Source organism: Lactuca virosa, chromosome 5 (assembly GCF_052849685.1).
Source record: "Lactuca virosa cultivar CGN04683 chromosome 5, Lactuca_virosa_CGN04683_v6, whole genome shotgun sequence".
Lineage (NCBI taxonomy): Eukaryota > Viridiplantae > Streptophyta > Magnoliopsida > Asterales > Asteraceae > Lactuca > Lactuca virosa.
The window spans coordinates 368,463,958-368,488,398 of record NC_136430.1 but is presented as its reverse complement, the minus strand read 5'-3'; the positions used below and the strand labels follow the sequence as shown (position 1 = coordinate 368,488,398).

General features: G+C 36.6%; 3 protein-coding genes across 3 annotated transcripts; all 3 read right to left on the bottom strand.

Annotated features, from left to right (window-relative positions):
- Positions 1 to 7,524: 7,524 nt before the first annotated feature.
- On the bottom strand, positions 7,525 to 10,361 carry LOC145117111 (26S proteasome regulatory subunit 7 homolog A-like). The gene is made up of 9 exons (XM_079053419.1): positions 10,176 to 10,361; positions 9,430 to 9,511; positions 9,200 to 9,291; positions 9,020 to 9,097; positions 8,867 to 8,928; positions 8,642 to 8,786; positions 8,165 to 8,565; positions 7,914 to 8,089; positions 7,525 to 7,817 (listed from the first exon to the last, which is right to left on the bottom strand). The coding sequence occupies exons 1-9, from the start codon at positions 10,260 to 10,262 to the stop codon at positions 7,660 to 7,662; spliced, it is 1,281 nt and encodes a 426-aa protein (XP_078909545.1). The 5' UTR covers positions 10,263 to 10,361; the 3' UTR covers positions 7,525 to 7,659.
- A 2,469-nt stretch (positions 10,362 to 12,830) lies between these two features.
- LOC145112676 (K+-H+ exchange-like protein) lies at positions 12,831 to 15,320 on the bottom strand. Its single transcript, XM_079048811.1, has 8 exons — positions 14,788 to 15,320; positions 14,642 to 14,706; positions 14,429 to 14,527; positions 13,749 to 13,796; positions 13,583 to 13,652; positions 13,425 to 13,496; positions 13,225 to 13,323; positions 12,831 to 13,130 (listed from the first exon to the last, which is right to left on the bottom strand). The coding sequence occupies exons 1-8, from the start codon at positions 14,983 to 14,985 to the stop codon at positions 12,990 to 12,992; spliced, it is 792 nt and encodes a 263-aa protein (XP_078904937.1). The 5' UTR covers positions 14,986 to 15,320; the 3' UTR covers positions 12,831 to 12,989.
- Positions 15,321 to 19,751: 4,431 nt separating this feature from the next.
- Positions 19,752 to 22,319, bottom strand: LOC145117110 (muscle M-line assembly protein). Its single transcript, XM_079053418.1, has 7 exons — positions 22,101 to 22,319; positions 21,638 to 21,994; positions 21,509 to 21,561; positions 21,315 to 21,352; positions 20,877 to 21,225; positions 20,450 to 20,793; positions 19,752 to 20,366 (listed from the first exon to the last, which is right to left on the bottom strand). Exons 1-7 carry the CDS (start codon positions 22,111 to 22,113, stop codon positions 19,901 to 19,903), a joined length of 1,620 nt encoding a protein of 539 aa, XP_078909544.1. The 5' UTR covers positions 22,114 to 22,319; the 3' UTR covers positions 19,752 to 19,900.
- Positions 22,320 to 24,441: the final 2,122 nt, after the last annotated feature.

Here is a 24,441-nt window from a genome sequence, read left to right as displayed (position 1 = left end):
CGGGTTGATTCAGTAGGTGCGCGACCGGATGCGGGTCGCGCAGAGCCGCCAGAAAAGTTATGCCGACCGACGACGATCGGATCTTGAGTTCCAGGTGGGGAATTTTGTGCTACTGAAAGTGTCACCCTGGAAGGGGGTCATCAGGTTTCGAAAGAGGGGCAAGTTAGGGCTACGATATATATAGGCCCTTTCAGGATTACGGCCCGGGTGGGCAAGGTGGCATATCGCTTGGAGCTGTCGGATGAGCTTAGCCATATTCACAACACCTTCCATGTGTCGCAGCTTCGGAACTGTGTCACGGACGAGACCGTAGTTGTCTCTCTGGACGACATTCAGGTGGATGAGAGCCTAAACTACATTGAGAGGCCTGTTGCGATTCTAGATAGGAAGACCAAGGTTCTTCGGAACAAGGAAGTAAAGTTGGTAAAGGTGCAATGATAGCACCGAAGGGGCTCCGAATGGACATGGGAGCCGGATTATGAGATGCGAGACCACTACCAAGAATTATTTGGGTCTGCAGACTTCGAGGACGAAGTCTAGTTCAAGTGGGGGAGATTTGTAACACCTGTTCCAGGTCTTAGTTTAATTTTCAAAATTTTAGGGTTTTGTTGCTGGGACTCGACGAGTTGGGAGCCCCGACTCGTCGAGTGGAGTCTATGAAGAGGACGCGGAAGTTGGGTCCCACTCGACGATTCGGAAGGCCCGACTCGACGAGTAGGAGCTGTAAAGAGAAACCCTAGTTTTTAGGGTTTGTACCCTATATAATCTCCTTAAGGACCTTGAGGCTGACCTTCCATCAGCCTCCAAACCCTAAGACGTCTGTGTTAAACCCTAATCCCCATTCTCTTCCATTTAGTGAGCTAAGAGTGATTTGTGGAGCTTAAGAAGAAGGAGATAATGAGAAGAAGGAAGAGATCCAGCAAGCCAAGCCCTCACTCTTGAGCTTGATCATCTTGTAGACTGTTGTAAGTCTTCAAGACTTGATTTTTATCTTAGAAAATGGCTAGATCTTGAGTTTACTCTTCATTTCCCATTATTCTTGTTGATTTCATGCATGAGGTTCATAGAGTTTGCAACTTTATGAATCTCCAAGGCAGAATAGTCCCAAGGTGGGCTAGATCTAGTTTTTGGTCAAGCAACGATACCATGCAAGGGTTTTTAAGTGTATTTTTCCCCTTTTTGGCCATTTTGATTTAAGGACATGCATTGGACATGTATGTCAATAAAGCCTCCATCTTTGGAACGTTTTGAGGACTAGAAACTCTTCTGGAAAGGAGGGATTCCAGATCCCTAAAGTCTTGGACCAAATGGCTAAGCTTTGGAGCTTTCCAACCTTTGATAAGGGCTTTAGAGCATTAGGAGTGGTTCTGGAAGGTAACGTTGGAAACTTTATCCTTCTAGACACCTTAGGGTTTCAGATCTAAGCCGTGGAGTCCCTGCATTCGATGGATTATCATAATAAGCAAACAGGGAGGGGGACTCGACGAGTTGCCCTGGCAACTCGACGAGTCGGATCGGGTTTCCCCGTCGATTAGATATCAAGTGAACTCGTCGAGTTGATGAACCAACTCGGCGAGTTGGCCAGGGTTTGTTCAGGTGTTTTGGACTCTGCAGGAAATCGACGAGTTGAGGTCAACATGGACTGTTGACCTTGACTTTGACCAGGGTTGACTTTGAGGGTAATTATGGGATTATGACAAGTTAATCACTTTATGATTATAGGCAGTTGAGTTGGAGCAGCACATGGGACATATCTGATTCTAGCTTGTCACTTCAGCATACGAGAGGTGAGTCTTCTCACCATACCAATGGGTCTAAGGCACCAAGGCCGGCCCAATTTGTGTTATGTGGATTTTTGATTGATTATATGTTATGTTGGTATGACACTTGCATGGAAGACCACGTGGGGGTTCCCGTGAAATCTGGTATAAGACCTTGGAGGGTTTCCATGGCATCCTAGTATATCTTCATGTATAGTTACATTATGTCTTGTTTGGTAGTAAAGACCTTGTGGGGGTTCCCAAGGAACGAAGACCTTGTGGGGGTTCCCAAGGCAGGAAGACCTTGTGGGGGTTCCCAAGGCAGGAAGACCATGTGGGGGTTCCCATGGTAGACAGTAAGACCACGTGGGGGTTCCTGTGGCACTAGGTGTAAGACCCTGGAGGGTTTCCATGGCTTCCTATATGTTGTATGCATGGCTTATGTGATATGTGTAGCTTTTATAGCTAATATGTTATGTGTTATGTGGATTGTGTGTGGGGTATGCTCTGGGGGACTCACTAAGCATTAGCTTACACTTTGTGGATTTGTTTCAGGTACATCTGAGCCCAAGGGCAAGGGCAAGGCTTGATGGTGCGACGTGCACTCTCTCTTAGACATTTTATAGGACACTTTGACATTTTGAAATAAAAATGTAATCGATGTGGGTTTTGAAAACAAATTGTAATTTAATTTTTTGGTTGATGGAAATGTGTTTTGGTTAATCAAAAATGAAAATTTTCTTTCGAAAAATTGGGTTGTTACAGGAGACCTCTTGGCCACATCGTGGGCATGACAAGACAAAACAGTCGTGAAACTGGACTCCACCACGTTGTGGTCATTCCTTGGCCACGTCGTAGTCACTGGCAGATCCTTTAATCCTTCATTAAGAGCATAATCCTTACAGATCATGGCTCAAAAGTTCAAATCTACTCCTTCTCTTTAACTTAATGGATAAAGTTTCCAACTTTATCGACTTCACCCTAAGGCAAGATCTACAACCATATGTCCACATACTCTCTTACAAGGCTAAATCTTAAGAATGGGACCAAGAACATCCAAACTAGGGCCTTTTTCTCACTCAACAGAACCTAATGACCAAAGAGAGTCATAATAAGCTTTGGAGTTCCTCAAACTCCAAGAGCATCCATGGAAGGGACCAAAATCATCCAAAATGGACTCAAACTTCAAATAAGAAGAAAAAAGGTCAAGGTATGAACTTTATACCTATAATAACTCAGAAATATGAAGGAGATGATGGATCCAAGCTAGCCCTTTGCTTCCTTGCACAAATATGAACTTCCTTCCTCTTCAAGTTTTACCAAAATCCAAGAACAATAAATGCCCTAAACCAAGAGTTGGAGCCTTTAAATATGGGGGAAATCCTAAAATCATGGGCTTGGGCTGTAACAATTGTCACGTCGTGGCCACCCTCATGCCACGTCGTGGATCTCACCAGAGACACATGTTTTATATAACTTATGCCACATCGTCGGCATCCATGCACCACGTCGTGACAAAGGGTTTTTCTCCAGAACCCTATTTTTGATCTCTATAAGTCTTTACCTGATACTTCTAGAAAACGAGTGTTACATCCCAAGCTTGAGAATTCTGTAACAAGTGTAGTTATTCTTTCATAACATTGATACATAATGACTTAGAAAGGCTTCCTTATAGGAAGTGAATTCATAATGAGATAATAATGTGATGTAAGAACAGAAATCATGAAGATTAGAATGCATTTATCTTACATATATTTTGATACATATATCAACTATAAGTTACAACAATTGCAAGTAATCAAATACATATTTGAAACAAAAATGTATATTCTATCTGTCAAATGTACTATTAGGGTGAATTTTCACCTTGTTTACCTATTGAGGAACAATAAGGGAATTCCTTGCAAGAAGTGGCATAAGATCCCAATAATTAGAATTATGTAACAAGTGTAGTTATTCTTTCATAACATTGATACATAATGACATAGAATGGTTTCCTTATAAAAATTGAATTCATGATGAGATAATAATGAAATCTAGTAATAGATATCATGAAGATGAGAGTGCATTAATCTTACTCAATCAAAGCTTATACGTTCAAATAACATGTTGTATGACCATGATATATGGATTGGAAAGTTGTCTTATAGATAGGTTATGAAGTCTAAACAAGAGGTTCAATTTGGTCTTCTAGACTGAGATACAAAGGACTTGGAACTACTAACTCGAAAGTGTCAAAATTAGATAGGAATGAGTCTATTAAAACCAAAGGCATTAGGAGGAATAATGTAACATCTAAATTCTTATGAAGATATTAGCGTATTCATTTAAATATTATAAGTTAACTATAAGACTATTATGTCGTTTGAGAAAAGAAAATTAGGGATTTTATTGTGTTATAATGATGTTGAGAGTATAATTCATTGTTGAGAAACTATTAAAATATGCATATCAAGTTGATTAATGTTTCATGAGATGATTTGGAATGAGATTCTTACTTTTATACATGTGTGTAATACATGTAAGGATGATAACCTTAGATGAAATAATGATCACAAATGCCCAATAGTTTCATAAAGTATGTTACCTTAATTGCATACATGACTAAATTAACAAATACGTTATAAAGATGCTCATTTTAAATAAGAATTTAAGTGACATTTGGAAAGGTTGTATAAGTGATTTAGAGAGATTGATCGGAAGAATGATTTAGAATTATATTTGGTTGTAATGAAATTGTACTTCAACATATCAATGTGCTTATCAGTATGGCCATCCAACAAATCAATATTCCAATGCTCATGAGTGAGTAATGCTTTTAGGTGAGATTAACTTTGAAATGGACAAAGAATTACCAGATATTTCGATGTTGTTGAGTGAGATTATTGTTGGAATGTGTAAAAATGCCAAACATTTAAATGCTCTCGAGTAAGCATAATAGCTAGAGAAATAAAAACCATTTCAATACTCTTGAGTGATATTATCTTTGAGATGGCTAGATAATGGCTATCATCTACATGCTATGGAGTGAGATTATCTTTAAGATGGATAGAGAACACCAAACATCATTATACTCTTCCATGTCACTCCATAACCTTAAATTTGAGTAAGCTTGGATGAATTTGGATTGTGTAAATTTTTAAATGCATGCTATATATTATTTGGGATTATGATTATACATGCTTTCAGAATTACAAATATATCATTCGATTCAAATCATCGTATTTAGAAGTATAGATTGTGTTGCCTTTGAATTTGTTAACTTTGAGCCAAAATCTCAAATTATTTGGTTAATTTCATGTTTGGGCATGGATTATATGTTAGTTTGTGATTAGAAACTCAAATTTTAGTATATGAAATTATTTGGTAAAATCCTAACTTTATGACCTTATGAATCTTAGTCGAATCCATGAATAGAAGTGGGTTTAATTCATTAATGTATTTATGTTATGCAATACTCTAAACTTATTTGTGAATTTAATGGATTGGGATATGAGTTGGTCTTTATGAAAAGTATAATGCATATATGAGAAAAAGTTGGAAACTCGAAAAATTAAGGTTGGTTTTACGGTTGTTGAAGCACTTTTGGGATAATATGATGAATTGTCATGGAAATTTGGATGTAAATTAATTCTTCTGATGGATATGAAGAAAAAAAACATCGATACCAATGTTTATTCTTGCTTATAGAGAAATTTTATGACCCGAAACTATATTTTGGGTGATAGTAATTATTTGACATGATAGTTATGTGTATACTTGCTTTTTATATCTCATATGCAGTGTACTTTGTATATTTAGGCTTAGAAACATATAATTGATTAAAGTTAAGTATATATTATTAGGATTAGCGGTCGAGTCAAAACTATACTTAGATATGGAAATTACACTATTTGGAGCGTACGTTGATGTTAGTATGGATTGATATATTCCTTGGGCTTTTGGATTGTATCTAAGCTAAGGATGCAGGAATGTAACAGTTTTGGCTAATTTTATTGTAAGCCAAGTTCACTTTTTTATGAAAACGACATGTATCTAAAAATATTATGGAAAATGTTATCGAATTTGAGCTCATTTTTGTTTGTGATTTATATATTGCAAGTTTGTAAAAACCGTTCAACGTTAGCTAGTCGGTGGACTGGGGTTAAGGGATTAATCGGCTAGGCGGAAATTAATCGAAGGATTAATCGGAGACCATTAATTACTAATTTGTTGAATTTTAAAAAATTAAATATGACTAATATCATATCAAAGTTCGTGAATACCACTAATATCATAACAAAAAAGGTTAATTTGATTAATAGAACACTAATCATACCTCAAATATAGTTTCTATTGAGATATAACTTCTTCAAAGTGTTAAAATTTCATCATTTTCTACTGCTTCCCTCATTGTGTATGAAGGGATTAATCGTTAGGCGCCCTCTAGTCGGTCGAGTAGCGCCTGGAGATTAATTGGGAGCTAGTCGGTATTTTTACAACACTGATATATTGTGATATTGTTATATTGCATTACAGCATATGGAGCATAAATTCATGTGATTGTTTTATTAACATATTTTGAGAAAGCATAACATTTGACATAACTAAATGTCATTGGGAACAAGGCACTTATTAAGGTTAGTATTAGATATGATGTGAAACTTGTTGATGAAGGCAAATAGTCAAGATGAGATTTTTCCTAATCATTGGTGTGTGATATTAGTTCACCGGCCACTTTGATGAATCGAGTATATTTGAGTGTGGCCATGTGGCCTAGGCTTGCACAAAAAAACCGGTTCAGGATCCGAACCGGTCACTGAACCGGAAAACCGGTTCACTATGAATCGGTCCACTAGGAACCGAACCGATTCAAGAACCGAACCGCCGGTTTGCACCCGTTCGAGATTTTAGACATTGAAACCGGTTTAGAACCGGTTTAACAACCGTGAACCGGTTTAGAACCGGTAGTCAAACCGATCGAACCGGTTTAGAACCGATTGAACCGGTTTAGATAGGTTCGAGTTTTTCTAAGACGGAACCGGTTTGAACCGAACCAGTTTATGCCTGAACCGGTTTTACTATTCACGAATCGGAACCAAACCGGTTTACTGAACCGGTTCGGTTTGGAAAAAAAACCGGTTTGTTCATCCCTATTGTGGCCACACTCATATGATATTGACATAATGTTCAATTAAGTCTCATAATCTTATTCATATTCACATATCAAGAAACCAATATTTAATTTAAAGAAACCAATATTGAATTGAATGATTTAATCCATACCTAATGTTTAATGATATTGGAACAAAAGAAGACGAAAACGACAGGTCATTTACCATCAAATAGTTGATGAAAGTTGCGGAGATAAACAGTCATGTATAGTTAGGAGAAGTGGGGCATGTTGCTACACGCTTAACACTATCTATAGATGCATAATATGTTTGATAAAAGGAAGGGAAACACTTTACAAGAGGCACAAAATTCTTAAAAGATATTATATTGTATTAGTATATTTTGTTGTAAATACCCGACTACTACTCATGTTATTTATTTTGTGTGTATGTTTTATGCATGTTGATACAAATTGTATATACTCATGTTATTTATTGAGTGTATGTTTTATGCATGTTGATACAAATGTACTCGTGTTTTGGAAGTGCACCTTGTCTGAAGTATGTGTTGTATAAACAAAGACTGGTTTTTTTCCACCAAATGATAAAATGACCATTTTACCCTTTTGTCTAAACTTACAAAGAAAGTAAAAAAAAAAAAACATGCGATGTTTATTAGAGAAGCGTTATGAATTGAAACTGCAAATAAGAACTAAATGGGTTTCAAAGGAAATACAAAAAGAAGAAGTAGGTTTTAGCCTGAAAATAAGGTCTTAAAGGATAAAACAAGCCTAGTGAAATCGAAATCAATTATAAACCATGTATTTAGGAGTAGCACTAAACTTCTGATACCCTTTAATCACCTTATTCACTGCATCAAGAAAATCCTTCTCTGTCACTGTCTTCCTCCTTGCTCTAATCGCATACATTCCAGCCTCTGTACACACACTCCTGATATCCGCACCTGCACGTTCATACACACATTCATTCATCTCACCTTCCAAAATCTAACAACGGAATCAGAAAAAAGGAATGGAATGATTGATTCCATAGTCCATACCAGTAGAATTCGGACAAAGGCGAGCCAAAAGTTCAAACCGAACATCTCTTTCACAGTTCATTGTCCGTGTATGAATCTTGAATATCTGTGTCCTACTTTCCATATCCGGAAGTCCAAATTCCACTTTCCTATCCAATCTTCCAGGTCTTAACAATGCAGGATCCAATGTATCTGGTCTGCAATCATCACCAAATTCAAATCACAATGGGTCCCATGTCATATAAAAAGTGACTCAAGTATCAAAAACATACCTATTTGTGGCCATTAGAACTTTGATGTTACCACGTGCATCAAATCCATCAAGTTGGTTGACAATTTCAAGCATGGTTCTTTGAACCTCATTATCACCACCAGCACCATCATCAAACCGGGCCCCACCAATTGCATCAACTTCATCAAAGAAAACAATGCATGCTTTTTTTGAACGTGCCATTTGAAAGAGCTCACGAACCATGCGGGCCCCTTCACCAACATACTTTTGAACAAGTTCACTTCCAATGACACGTATGAAACACGCATCAGTTCGATTGGCAACTGCTCTTGCTAAAAGGGTTTTACCAGTGCCAGGTGGACCATAACAGAGGACACCTTTTGGAGGGTCGATTCCAAGCTGGACAAATTTCTCAGGGTGGAGCATTGGTAGCTCAACCACCTATAATACATTCATCATGGAAAACAATAATTATTATAAAAACAAATTATGTATTGTTTTGATTATAAAAACAAACCTCTCTCATCTTTTCAATTTGTTCTTTGCATCCACCAACATCGTTATATGTGACATCTGGCTTTTCTTCCACTGTCATCATGGTCACACTTGGATCAATCTTGGGAGGTAATGGAATCTGAATCTGATATTTATTGCGATCAACGCTGCAATTTAAAAAGAAAAATAAAAATGAATTTATGGATTTGGGAAACTCTTAAAATGGTGGAGAGATAATATAGCTTACCCAACACGCATGCCTTCTTCAATATCAGTGGGTGAAACTTTGTCACCTAACCCGACAACAAACTGAGAATTTATAGAAAGGAACATATATATGAATCAGATGAATTCATGATATGGATAGAGTTGAAAAATTAGGAATGTGGGATATGTGTACCTTGGCGATTTGCTTCACATTTATAACGTATTTTGCATCTTCTGTGTTTGGATTGATTATCTTTGTGCATCTAGCCACCTGCTTGCAACAACGAGACAGAGTTCTTGATGAGGAATAAAAGAGGAAAAAAAAAAAAGATAAAGGAGGGAACTTTTCTTGATAGTTATCATGAATTTGAACCTGAAGAGGTTGCTCCTCTTGCATCATTTGTTTATCAGAAACAAGATCCCATTGGCTAGGTGTGGCTAAACCAGTGTCAGACTCCTTGATACCTATCATAGTTGATGGGGAAAACTACAGTTTAGGAACAAAATGGACATCATCTTTGAAGAAAGTCATTAACATATGTGAAGTATCATCTACATTATGAAATGGAGCACATCTAAGGAAAGTTATCACAAAAGACATACCACATAAATCATTGATCCTTTTGGCCATTTCCTTTACATCCTTTTCAGCTTTCTTGATGCTGTTGGAATAAGGTCCCAATCCCTACATGAATTTCCTGATGTTAGTTTTTTGTGGAGAAGGAATTCTGTCGACATTTTAATAAAAACAGACAATATCTATCAAAATTTATGCTATAAATCTATAATGAACAACAACATTTGTCTCAGCCTTCATGGCTTCAAAAAAAAGGCATAGATGCAGAAAACTAGTTGCAAAAGCCTTCTTTAGGGAATTGTTAAACGTTATGAGCAAGTGCTGCCTGGAAAGAGGATATGTCCACAATAAGTAGCTAACATGAATAAGTCCACCTTGGTACTATAAAATAGATGCATGTTCTTTTTTTCTTAAAAATTGCAGAAGTAATATCAGATTGCAGCAGCTAACCAAAGAACCAATCCATAATTTATTTTCAAGATGTGAGTAACAATGATTAAATCTTAAATTCGGTAACTCTTTCCATTGATCCACATAGAATATCATTATAATAAAGTTGAAAACAGAAGAATCAATTTGCTTCACCACTACACCAAGGAAGAAACTACTAAGCTCTAATTTCATAGCCGCAGCATTTCGTCAAGGATGTAATTTTGCATACGATAAATGATGACTATTTAGCAAGAAAATTGAAGGACGCAGAAAAGAAAATGTCCCGTTAGGCGAAGAAAGAATTATTAGGGCTTTTGCTAAAAAAAAACATATTTCTTACATAAGTCTTGAGGAGAGCTATATCGTCTTCATCGAGAGGGCGGGGATTCTTCTCGTCCTTGATCTCGTCTTCAATGTCAGTCGGCATCTTTTCTTTTTCTTCTCGCCGGAGAGGAAGGAAATCTCCGAGACCAAGCGGTTTCTTGAGAAGCAAATAAAAGAGAAATAGAGGGGGTTCTAGGGCATATCTTACAACGTTGAAATATAATATAAATTTTCTTTTACAAACTTCTTTTTTTGTTTGTTTAGGAGAATATTTTTTATATTTTAGAAAAGTCAAATATACTTTTTAAAATTATATAAGCCCAAACTCCATGAAAAGTTGAAAACCAGTAAAAAAAACTAAACTGCACAGATAGTCCATGTGGTTTGCTCAAAATTGTCACTTTGGTTCAAAAAAGTTTGGACTAACACCACAGGTCCAAAGTTTTCATTTTGTTGCGAGTTTAGTCCAATTTGCTTTTAACTTTTTCATAATGACGATTTTGACCTTATTTTTATCTTTTTTAATTTTTTATTTATTTAAATGTTTTTCTATTTATAAGAAAAATAAAAAAAATTGCCTTTCTTATTTTTATAATTTTTTTTATAAAGAAATAAAAATAAATAAATAAAATATGTAATCTCTCTCTCTCTCTCTCTCTCTCTCTCTCTCTCTCTCTCTCTCTCTCTCTCTCTCTCTCTCTCGTAATAGCACAATTCCTCTTTTCTTTCATCTTAACAAAAAAAATCACTCATTTGAAGAAAATAATCATCATAATATGTTCTGAATTCCACCCCTCCATGCATCGATTCATCACGAGTTCATCATCCACATGTATGCTTTACTTTTTGCAACCCCTATGCGTGATTTCTGTTGGTTTAGACTAAAAGACTTCCAAAAATCACCCCCTTTCCCCTTTAATTTTAGGTTTCGGGTCTTAATGAGAAGATTACAGGGAATCGGAGATGAAGAGATGGGGTTTTTGTGTGCCGGTCGAACAAACCCACGCACATGAGGGTTTTTTTTTGCGTCGTTGATTAAATCACACATACCTATTGTTATTCGAAATCGATCTGCCAGTGAGAGGAAATGGGGCTTACCACTGTACGATGGAGCTTACCACTGTATGAAGGAAGAAGGTATAGACCCTAGCAATGGCGTCGGCGGTGAAGAAGACACTCCAACTTAGATTTGTGCAGATGACAAACCTTCAATCTTCTGCTTTGTCTTTGATCTTCTGATTCGTCTTACCACCTCCCCATTATCAGATATGTAAGAGAGATGGTGCTCCAACTCAGATCTATGAGAGAGAGAAAGAGAGAAGAAGAAGAAGAAGAAGAAAAATGGCGTTACTGTCGGATCTATGACGGTGACGTTGTTTTACAAATGCAGGTGTTGACTGGTGGTGCCATTGACTGGTGGTGGTTGTTGTGTTGGCCAGTGTTGGTGGTTGTATTTTTGACTGATGATTGTGTGTAAAAGATGAAACAAATCCGGGAGATAAGAGAGAAAGAGAGATCGACTGGGAAAGTGGTGGTGATAGACACAACAGTGGCTGGCTAACAGTGGTGACGACGGCGACTGACGGTGTGTGTATCAGTGTTCATATCTTCCGACAAATGACGGTGTGTCGACGTTTATATGAAAATGGAAGAAGATGGGGTTGAAGATTTTAGGGGAGAGGGAGAGAGAGAGAGAGAGAGAGAGAGAGAGAGATTTTATTTTTGTTTTATTTTTTATTTTTTTTAATTGTTGTAATAAAAGAAAAATGAAAAATTAAATAACAATGGGAAAAATCGTCTTTAAAAAAAGTTCAAACCAAAATGGACCAAACACACAACAAAATGAAAAGTTTGGACCTCTGTTGCCAGTCCAAATTTTTTTGAACCAAAATGGCAATTTTGAACAAACCATAGGGACCATTTGTGCAGTTTAGTCTAAAAAAAACTATTGTAGACGGTAGTTTGATTTTTTTTTAACCACCAAAAAAAATTATTCTGGCTTAACCATTCGAATTTGGATATTTTTGTAAAACCCACTTTGAATATTATAAAAATATTATAGCTTTAAATTTGTTCGGTTTAATAAGTCGATTTTTTTATGTATGGTTTAATCACTATAATTAAAAAAATTTATTTCAAAAGCAACTCCAACATTTTTCATATTGTTTCTGCTATTGGTTACCAAAAAACACTTACGGTGGTTTAAAATTAAAGAGAAAACATGGATCTTAGTTAAATAAATAAATTTAAAAAGAAAAAAATCGATGTTTAAACCAAAAAATAAATAAATAAATCCAACAACATTGGTCTTATAGAATTTGGCCTTATAAATCAAACTTGCAATTTTATGAGGCATGGAAGCAGTTTGTTGATGAGATAACTTCTACTAAGTAGACTTGCAAACAATTTATTTGTAATGGTGATGTAAAATAAGTAAATTATTATTGGAAGCCTTTAACGATTAAATAAAATGTTTCACGAACATTCGAAATATATAGTTTATTGAACCAAACCAAATGGGTCAACTTTGATGCAGTTTCGTTGTTCAAATAATTTTATGCCTACAAAAATCAATGCAAAAATAAATATTTCAACAAAACATACTTCAACAAATTAAAAGTAACCATTATCCATCAAATTTTCTGTAAAATAACCTAATAATACACAAAACTTAATGAAAACGTAATTTAATTTGTTAGTTTTCAAATAATGAGAACTGTTTATAATCCTTGGAATGTCACAAACAAAACAATATAGACCAGATTAAAATCCATGTCTATTTCAATACATTGTTGAACAAATCAAAATTTTGCATGAATTTCCTTTTTTCCTAATAGTTTTTTTGTTGATGGTATTTAAGCACATCCGATGTCTCCAAATCAAAGACCTTGCAGATGTCTTTTAATCTGCACTTGCTGACATCATCCCCATCTCCAACAAGTCTTTCAAGCTCCTCAGATGCTTCCATTACCTGTATACACAATAAACATTCATATCAAAACCAAAAAATATATAAAACATTAAACTAAAAAAACATATATACACAATTCAGAGATATAATTTACCAATGGAGGATCAGAGGAATCTGAGGTTTTTTCCTCTGATTCATTCTCATGGTGTATCTTTGAGGAATCTGATACCAGCTGAAGAAGCTTCTCACTTCCCTGAAAACAAACAATATGAGTGAACTCATCACAAAATATAAATTCATAAAAACATATAAAAAAAAATCAACTATTGACATAATTTCAGAAGCTTAACTTACCTTTAGGGCCCTCCAGTGGGAATAGGTACGAAATAATATCCAAAAGAAGGGTACATTTGGCAAAGGTAAAACCTAAACAAATTAAAAAAAAGATTTTATATGATATTAATGTTTCAGAAAGAGCATTTATAAATAATTATAAATTTTCAGATACATACTGCAAAAGCAGAGGTAACTGGTAGCAGTGTGACTGAACCATAAAAATAATTCTTGTGAACAATACTCCCCCTGCATATCAGAAAGTTCAACATCATAATTCATAATATAGTCTTTAAAAAATAAAAACTTGACAAATTAAAATGTTAATTAGACAGGAGTGAGTACCTCATTGCAATATGCCTTAATCTTCGACGAACAAGCCTTGCATTTAAGCTTCAATTTTAAAATATAAAATAAAGAGATTCAGTAATTAGCACTATTACAAGGTTGAAAAACTTGCGTAATAAATGTTTATTTTTTCTGATGATTAAAAAGGAGGAGTGAAATCTAAGGGTGGAATGAGAGGAGAATTATGATGTTACTTGTTAACCCTGAGATCTAATTCCATATTAACTTCAACATCCTCTTCTGCTAAGTGCTAAGTGATAAAATTATGGTTTCTCTCCCTTACAAACATGTCATCTTTCAAATTTCTCATCACAAAAGAAACTATTGTTATCAGTATCATTCCCATTACCAACTATTTTGGTGATTTGCATACTTAACACCATAAGCATATCTTAGAAATGAATGTAGCATGTTGACTAATATTAGCCTCAGCCTTCTGTTTGTAGTTTTCAGGTAACTTCAACATAAAGGAAAAAGAAGAGAAAATAAATGAGAGGCAGATGGGTATTATATTTGTCCTATACGTGAACTGGATTGACACTTGGGCCTAGATCACTGATATCAGCATTTGGGCTTAATACTTAGGTCGTATCAAACAAATCCGACATCTACCATATTAAGTTCATAGTTTTGATTCACAAGATAATGACAGACAAAATAAAGACACCAAAACAAACCTTGATGGGAAGACAACCTCCACACCAGTTAACTGCTTGGGAATGGATTTCAAAAATATCTCAGACGGTTTAACACGCGACAAGAGGCTTAATCCCACGCTACACATCAGAATCAAGAAAAAGAGAAAAAAGCGCAATCAATCTTTGAGAGGGAACGGGTATCAGATGATAACGTTAACATGACATATTGACATAAGATCACAGTTGTTATACCCATGAATCTTGTTCTTGAAACTTCCGGAAGGCGCCTTTTCCAGACCAGACCAAGCTTTGTTCATCTACATAGTGCACAAAAGTTGAAGAAACTATGAAGATCAAATAAGAAATTAAGAATGAAGGAAAAAAGAGAATGGAAATACCTTATTAGCTACAAAATCAACACAGAGCTCAACATTAGCGGCAGTGGCTTTGGGAGATGACGAAGAAACTTTTTTCCATAGTTGTTTGAATGTAGTCGGAGATTGTGAAGATTGGGATTCTGAGGTTGAACGGTCAATCGATCTGATAAAGCACCAATTCCTTCCTTTGATTGGAAACACTAATAATCTTGCTCTCATATTTGATCCTTCAGTATTCTAGACCATGAAACAGTTAAACGCCGAATGTAGAAATTGGGTTATGACTTATGAGAATGGTAGGGTGAAATCGAAGAAACTGTATCTATTTAAGGGTGAGGTGATTATAGTAAATGGGTTCGGAGAAGGTGTAAATGGGTGCCAGGAAGAAGGAGATGAGCAGTTAAATGGTGGTGGTTGTTTCAGTGAGTCTGAAATCAGGGAGCGTCGAGGGATGAATAGAAATGGGCAGCGCGTTGAAGGAGCGGCGCTTTTGGTGGTATTTTGTGCATAGCGGTGCGGTGACTGGAATATTTCAACGACCACCCCCTTTTGGATTTACATTTGGCCGCCTTCATCAATTGAAAGATGACAGTCAGCACCCAATCATCACTTGAGAATGACACATGATCATATTTTTATAAAGTATCACCAAATTACTTTGAGTGAATTACACTAATGGTCCTTGTGGTTGGCACGATTCTACAGTTTTAGTCCTAGTTTTTTAATTTTAATAAAACTGGTCCTTATTGTTGGTTTCGATTACACATTTTCCAAACCAATGAATGCGGTCTCTCACCGCCACCACCATGTATCGCCCATTTAGAGTAATTTTGGCAACCTCCGTCTCCCACCACCCTCATCATCCTTCACCTTTTCTGGCAACCATCATGTCATTAAATTTCGGCAACCTTATCCTAATTCCAATTTTTCTTTCTTGCACAAACCCAATTCAAAGCTAATATAACGAAATGAAACACCACCCTAAACACTCAATTCCTTCCTTTTATATGTTAACTGGAAAAATAATTCTTCCATTGTCATTCTAGGTAACAAGTTACGCAGTGCGAGGAAGTTTCTCAAGGAAACAAGGTACTTTAGGTTACTTGGGTGGTTGTTGCTCTCTTGGGACCAAAATCCAAGCAATCTTTTTCAGAATCCAAGCAATCTTGTCCTATTTTTCTTGTATCTTCCAACATAATTTTTATTAACCTTATACATCTCCACAAATTCATACACCAAAGCTATTTATAGTTTATAGATTATTGATGTAACATCTCAATGATGAGGTACTTCTAATTTTGACCATATGTTTGAATAATGTTGCATTTTGACCCCTCTAAAGTTGAAAAAATTCCAATATTGGCCCATAGTAGCATTGTGGTAAATTTGGACAGGAGGTTTGTACGATAGGCTTACGATGTGTACGCTAAGCAAACTAGGGCAGACCCTAGTACGCTAGGCATACATCTCGTACGCAGGGCGTACGCACAGGATGTCCAAACCCTAATTTTTAGGGTTTTGGCCATATATAAACAACATTATAACTTCATCCTTCATATCCTCAGTAGCCTCCCTCTGTGAAAATTGTCTTCAAGCAACCCTAAGTGAGAAGAGTCCGTTTTTGAACCCATAGAGTGTTTCGGAGGCATTCTTGAAGAAGAATAAGGTGGTGGTGAGAAGAACTTGGAGCTTGAAAGCACTTTGGATCTGAGATTCCTTTCTTGTTTGCAACCTCCAAGAGGTATAAAGTTTGCATCTTGATCACTCCATCTTGTAGATCTAGACATTTCACTCTTTTAAGTCACTTTTTGTCCCAAAATAGTGATTCTTGAGCATGGCATGTTTTTGACCCATTTAGCCGTCCTTTCAGACCTTAGGAATGGTCTTAAGTCATAAAATGGGGTCTTAATGGTTGGTTTTGCTCCATGCATTCTTTAGAAGGTCTTAATGCATTAAGATGTTGAGTTGAGCACTTATTGGACATGCAAAGTCATAAAGTTGGAAACTTTATGACTCTTAGTGATATTTTGGCGTTGGATCTGCATTTGGACGCATTAAATCGAAGGATTAAGCTCTTAATGTGAAAAGAGGAGTTATGTGAGTACGCCGTGCGTACCTATGCGTACGCCGAGCGTACTCGGTCAACAACCCCGATCTCGGTCAACCAGAGTACGCCCCGCGTACCTCTGGAGTACGCCCTGCGTACGCGCTCTATGTCGACGCGGCTGGGTTGACTCAGTTGACTTGTTAGTTCTGACCAAGTTTGACCAAGGGTAATTTAGGAAATTGATTTTATTTTATTAATGGGAAATGTTTGGACATTTAGGACTTGGGTGGAGCCGGTATTCAAGATCAGAGTATTAATCAATTTTTCGTCAGGCTGTGAGGTGAGTTTTCCTCAATGTACTTACGGGTTGAAGGCACCAAGGCTGACCCATTGGATTGATATCCTGTTATACATTGATATGTTGAGTATGGGAAAGATATGTATGATTATATGCTAGTTGATGATATGCGTAGACCGGTAGATCTGTAGGACTACATATGATTTCTGTCTGCATGATTATTTGTCTGTTGCTTATGTTTGTTATATGTTATATGTCGATATATTGTGTTGGGTTGAGGTTATACTGCTTTGTGTTGTAGCCAACAAACCCAGGAGCATTCCAGATATGAGTTCAGGGTCGGTTGGCATGCCAGACTCATACTGAGGTCTCGGGAGCATTCCAGATACGAGCTAAGGGCCAGTTGGCATGCCAGACTCATATTAAGGGCCTGAGAGTATTCCAGTCCGATGACTGAGTGGACCCGATGTATATTGGCATTCCAGTCTGATGACTGATTAGGCCAGGGGTAATCCATACTGACGGCTGTGGACCCGGGGGTATCCCAGTCCGATTATTGATTGGACCCAACATGTTTGTTTGTTTATGATATGTGTGTTATGTGGTGGTACTTTGGGGGAACTCAATAAGCTTTGGCTTATGGTTTTTAGTTGTTGTTTAAAGTACTTCTGATGATCGCGGGAAGGTGAAGGCGTAACCGTAAACATCTTTTGTTTATGGCTTTATGATTTTGGGATACTCTGATATGGATAAACAATTTGGAAACAATGATTTTGTAAACATTTTATGACTATAGGTTGTTTTCAAAAGTTTAAATTTGTTGTGATTTTTGAGTTGTTACAAGTTGGTATCAGAGCCTTGGTTTGAGTGAATTGGAGGAACACCCGTGTGAATCCAGTCTCAAACTAAGGAACTGCAAAGGTTTTAAAAATGATTTCCAAAATTGTTTCAAAAGTAATCAAGAAAAGATGTGATGTGTACGATCAGTCGGAGCCAGTAAGTGGACCCCAAGTTACCACACTGTTATTTGATATTGTGATATGTTTAAACAACATGCTAGTAATAGGTTAGGGATCTTCAGGAATTGCATGATAGAATTGCCTGATTATATGATGCATGATAGCCTAGGGTTCTTCCTTATATGAAATTGACATCTATAGTTGCTTAGTGTATGCATCAAAATTGTACATAACTAAGATTTTATAGCCCGAGAATGTTTGATTGCCTTAATTCTCGTTCCTGGTTTGGTTTTCGGATTAGGGTAGAATCAAGTATTCGACTGTCTATAGGATCCAGTGTTATGTATGATTAGCATACACGAGTGTTGCAGAGTTGGTGAAAGTTTCATGGATGAGTTATGTGGGGTCAGCCGACCAGTCGAAGGATGTCTAGCCTTTCTCTAGGAAGTGAGAATAGGGTAAGAGCTTAGTAAGACATCCCTAGCCATCCCTCAATGGCACAACATGATGAACTCCCTATAAATGATGTAAACGATTGACAATAACTTGAGGCTCCAAATCCAATTGGGCCATGGACTGTCATCCAAGTTGTTCCCCACTGTAAAAAAAAATAATAAAATAAACAACTAAATATATACATTTTTATAAGTCATTAGTGTTGGATTAGATGTCTAAGCCCATAACTATATTTGGTATGTACTTGATTTGATTATGAGCATGGTCCTTTTGGGTTGCCTTCACTCATACAACTTGATAGGATGACAAGTGGAGAGAAAGTAGGATTTATTATATGAATAATAAATTGGTACTCAGAATGATTTTATTAAAATATTATAAGATTAATATATTATTTGGAAATCATATTATTAATTAGTAATTAATCAGAAATTAATCTAGTATTAATTTTGGGATTAAAGTAACTGATTAATAATGGAGGGACTAGTTTTGCAAATCATTGATAGTTGCAAAACTGGGCTGATGGACTCCATAGAGTGGAGTAGACGAAATCCTATAGGGAGGCCCTATAAATTTCGTCCAAGGGCTCTAAAGAAGAAATCCATGGGCTGCTTAAGCCTTAAGCAGGAATTAGGGTTTCCTCCAGAAACCCTAGCAACCCACACAGCCTATATAAGCCCTCCAAGACTAAGGAATTTCGACCTAAGCTTGAGAAACCCTAAGGTGGCCGATTTCTTGTCTCTCCTCTTCATCCTTGTTGTGTTGGGTGTTTGTGACTCCATTAGATGTGCAACACTTGAGGCACTAAGCTTTCAAGGGTCAAGGATATTCAAGGTGAACTTGTTATTGCTACATAACAAGAGAGGTAACATCTAAACCCTAATTTATATGTCAATTTCCAAATTGTATATGCTAGTCTTAGGGTTATTGCTTTGGAGTTTGTATTTGCATGTTCAATAAAGAAAAACTTAGATCCAAAGCAATTAGGGTTGCATGTGCACCATAGAAATGTTGTAATGCTCAAAACCCATCAATTAACCTGTGAATAAGTTTGCACAAAACACCAAATGGATTTTGCAAATAAACTTTGTGAAATAGATAGTTTCGTGATACTTATAGAAAAACAGATCATTCCATATAGGACACCTTCCATTTAAATCATCTTAGTTAATAACACATTAGTATTATCAACATAAATAAAGACATATCCATAACAAAAATAAGATTTAACCAAAAAATCTTGAATTTCTCTATTAAATAGTTCTTTCTCCATTACAACTAGAGGCAATTAGGCAAAGATTACAAAGATAAAACATGGAAATGCTTTTTCTCTAGTGTCATTTATACTTGTAACAAACAACTACTACTAACTAACTACTCATCTTCTTCATCTTCAACCAGCCTCCCACAAACCCATCTTCTACCTTTTCTTTCTTGTTTTTCAGACATCATCTTCCTCCCACCATCACCATCACCTTCCACTTCCTTCATCTCCAACCCCATATCACCCCATGTTGATGCTGATGATAATATATCAATATTCTCCCTCCCATTTGCCACATCAGCTAACATTCCAATTCCGCCATCACTCAACCCCATACCTCCAATTCCATTCACTCCTCTTTGCTCAATTCCCCTCACATCTTCCACCACCATCTTCTCATCCTTATCATTCCCAGACTCCAGAGACTGATTATTCCCCATCTCTATAGACTCGATGTATCTAATTGCTTCTGCAATCAACTTCCTTGTTTCAATCAAAGAAGCTTCAGCCACAGGACTCTTTGCAGCCGCCTCCTCTAACGCCTCAGCAGCTCTCTGAGCTTCACCAATCAAAACACTGAAAAACAAAACAAAAACTTAATCTTTTTCAAGAAACCTCAAAAGGGTTACTAAGTTTCAAAAGGTGAACTCATTACTCACTTTGCTCTTAAAACAGCTTCATTAATCTTTGGGTCTGAATCTGAATCTGAACCTGCTCTCTGTGCTCTTATACTCTTTATCATCTCTAACTTGTAATTAGCTTGTGGATCTTTAAATCTAGCCTGTGGTTCCTTTTTAACCCTACTGACACTTGTCTTCACCTTAGGCTGTTGAGGACTTTTGACCTTTGTACCCCCACCAAAGCTTTCCCTCTTCTTCCTTGGTGATGGATTGAGCTTTGTAGCTTCTTTCCTCCTCTTCCCTGTCCCCCACTCTGGATCTCTATTCTCAGGATCCAAGCCACGCCTTTTAGATATGCCACTATAAACTCTCTCACGATATGTCTACTCCAAATGAAAAATTAAAGAATAAAACAAAACTTTCCTCCATAAACCATTCATGTGTAAGTAAGTAATAGAAAGCTTACAGGGTCAGCCCATTTGGCAGCAATGGCCTCTGAGATTTTCTTTCTTTGTTCTGGGGTTTTGGGTGCTCTAAGGTGGCTAACGCCACGTTGTCCTTCTGGTTTTAAGCTGTTGGTTCTTAAATGCTCCTTTCTTGATTCAACACCTGCTCGATATTCCTTGGTAAGTTGTTTCTGAATTATTTCATAGGAGTCCCATTGGAGCTCTTCTTCACCACAAAACCCCTTTCTAGAAGCTTCTGAAACTAAGTTGCGCCATTCTTGTTGGCAATGGGACATCATCCTCTGCTGAAAACGCCTTTTATTCCATGTAACTCGGACCGCAGCTGCAATCTTTGATCTTGTTTCAAGACTGTAAGGACCATGATACACAGCAATTATCAACAAGAAAAGCATAGAAAAAGAAGTTGAAATGAAGAATAGGAATGAAAAGAGACCCACGTTTGACTATGTATTGCCTTACGCAGTTTCATCCTGACCTGCATGGACGCCAATTGTAACTTGTCAGTGTAGATAGAGTACCAATTAATGACAGATAACCAGAAGGTAGAAATTGTATTGTGGAAAACCAAGTAGATAACTGGAACTTAGATCCACAAAAAAACATTGTTTTGTGGCTCTTATTTGACAATTACCGTCTCAGAACGCATAGCAATCCTGGTACTCTCACGTATCTTCTCTCGGGTTTCTGCGAATATCTGCATGTTAGAAGCATGGTATAGAGCAAAAAGATGTAAAATGTGTAAAACTAAGCTAAATAGTGCCTGCACTGTGCTTCCGCCCTTTATTCCAAGGTTGTTTCCCTCTGTTAGCATCGGAAATTCGGCTCCGCCTCAAAATCTCCCTGTCGTCGATAACCACAGGTTGGTCATCAGTGCCTGGTAGCGTTGGTGTGGAATCAATGGGAAGCTGGTGGTTTGCATTATCAGAACATCTAGGTTCAAGGGTAGCGACGGCCTTAATCATAAGTCGACCACTTGCGGGGTTGATAATGCCGTTTGGCTTGAAAAATCTCGACCTGGCAGTTGTTTGATTGCCAGATATGAATGAAACATGGTGAAGTCTTTGAAACCCAATTGAATAGGGGTTGTTCCTGAAAGAAGATTGTGGAGTAGCAATATCTGCAAAACAAAGGATGAAAATCATTCTTATTCACAACAATCTCAAAATGATAAAATCGTATAATTGTTGTCAGGATGTGAAATTGGAGACGATGAATTTGTGTACCTAATAAAGGCATGAGGAGGTCATCAATCAGGAATCGGACTCAGATTAGAAGAAGGTAAGTAAACCCCATGAAAGGTGAAATACAGGAGTAGGACTAGGGTTGAGGTTTAAGACGGAAGACGGAAGAAGGGAGCGGAGCGAACACACCGATAGCCACACACCACGGTGAAGCAGGAAGATAACGCTAATGAATCCGCTACTTTCTATTTCCTAATTTTCTTTCTTTTACCAATTTATATAAAATATAAATATTTTCTTAATTTTCAAAAATACAAAGACCTAAAATTTCAATATCTTTCTATCGTTTTCTGTTGTTATTCTTTTTCTTTTTTTATTTTCATGTATGCATTTTCGGAAAATGATGAGAGGTGAGAGCCCAACAAAACATACGTTTGTAAAAAGCCGAATTTCATGTACCATGATAACATGGATAACCAAAATCATAAAGTAATAAAAAAAAATACAAAATGAATTTTAGAATCTTTAATAGATTAAAACATGATTTATTTTTTTTGTTTTATGTCTTTCTCATGTTGATTTTTTACATGTTTAAATGTGTCTTCGTCTTCTTATAATTGCAATAGATAAACATGTAAGAGTCATCAAATATCTTTTATCTTTTTCGTGTAAGTATTTCATTTAGTTCAGAGATATCCGAATGGATTAGTTCTATTAATGATATAAGTATTTCATTTAGTTTAGAGATGATATAAGTATTTCATTTAGTTTAGAGATATCCGAATGAGCTTAGCACTTGGAAAATATTTTTTACATATGTTTCACATTTATCAAATTCTTTATTGTTTAGTTTTAACATGTCTTTAGTTTGTATTTTCCTAATACTTCTAATATTTGTGCTAGATGTTTGTGCCATGAAGAAATTAAACAAACAATATAATAAAAAAAATCATTCATTTCAAAATTGGTTACATAATAACTACCAATAATGTCACTATTACTATCACTAACATCAACATTTAACATGAAAACACCATGACTAGATTATCCATGATCCATTCAGGTCAAGCCGATAAACTCTATGCGTGTTTATTGTTTGGCCAACAAAAAAGGTATTTCTCATGAACTCCAAAAGACCCTTCTCGATTACCATATTGTACTCATTCTTGTCAAATTTTTATGCTGACACGAGCCCCTTCAAGATCCTAGGAAGATGCAACACATCTTAAAGGGTAACTCACTGACCATTCATAAAGTTTAGTTGCACGGTGCCAATGTCTAAGATTCTAACCCTATGTCCATTAACGCATACCACCATATTTCATTGCCGTATAGGGACATAAGCCAGGAAGTCTGACTTGCTTCCATATGCATGCACAGTAGCTCCAAAATCTAATAACCAACATCGGGTCGCCAATATCTGTGTAAGTGAGGAAATCATGTTGACTCTTCCAATACCAAGTATGTGAGATCCTCAACAATGTTTGCAGATATGTGTATAAGACTTGCTTTGTGTATGGGGAACTCCCAAGCATAGTGACCTATCTCACCGCAGACATACCGCTTTTTGGTTTGACAGTTGAGTTTCTTAAACTCCCATTTTTTGGGGTATGAAGTCTTTCTTATTCTTGAACCCATTTTTCCTTTTTAGCCAGAACCCCAGCTCACAAATGGTGCACACTCCATGCGACTTTACCTTGTTTTTCCATGTTGCGAGTTTACTCCTCAATTTAGAGTGATTCAACAGATAATCCAAGTAGGCATCATATTTATATATCATCCTATTAGAGAAGTCATTCAAAGAGTGTGAGAGCTTTACAATAACTCCACCACCTGGAAGAGCTCCGGTGGAGAGATGGAAAGCTCGATCAGCTTGTTGACAAAGGTCGGAGCTCATGCACCTACTCTAAGATTGGTCCTTCGTCGATCATTTGAAACTCTAAGTACTTTAACACAAGGTACTTACTAGTACCTTACTCATATGTCACGTACTTGAACTCTAAGGATTTCTAGAGCTTTATAGGATCTGTGAATGAATCGTACATATCATAGACATAAGCCCTTATACTCTTTGCACAGAGCCCCCAACTTTTCCATATTAGAAACTGCTTTTAGATATGGTTCCTTACCCGCTTTGGGGACTGGATCATTTGGAATCATTTGGAATATGAGGCAATTCATGGTCCAAAACAAGTTCAAGCTTAGCACAACAAGCAAAAACATGGACCTTATCAGCCCAGCATGTATAGTTCTGACCGTCGAAGCAGTTTAGTTTGACAAATTCATGATTCATCAGTCTGAAATTTGTCTAAAATTTTAATCATTAGTGGGAATGGATCTCAGTCTCCCATTTGTCTGAAATTTTTATCACGTAAAAACTTTT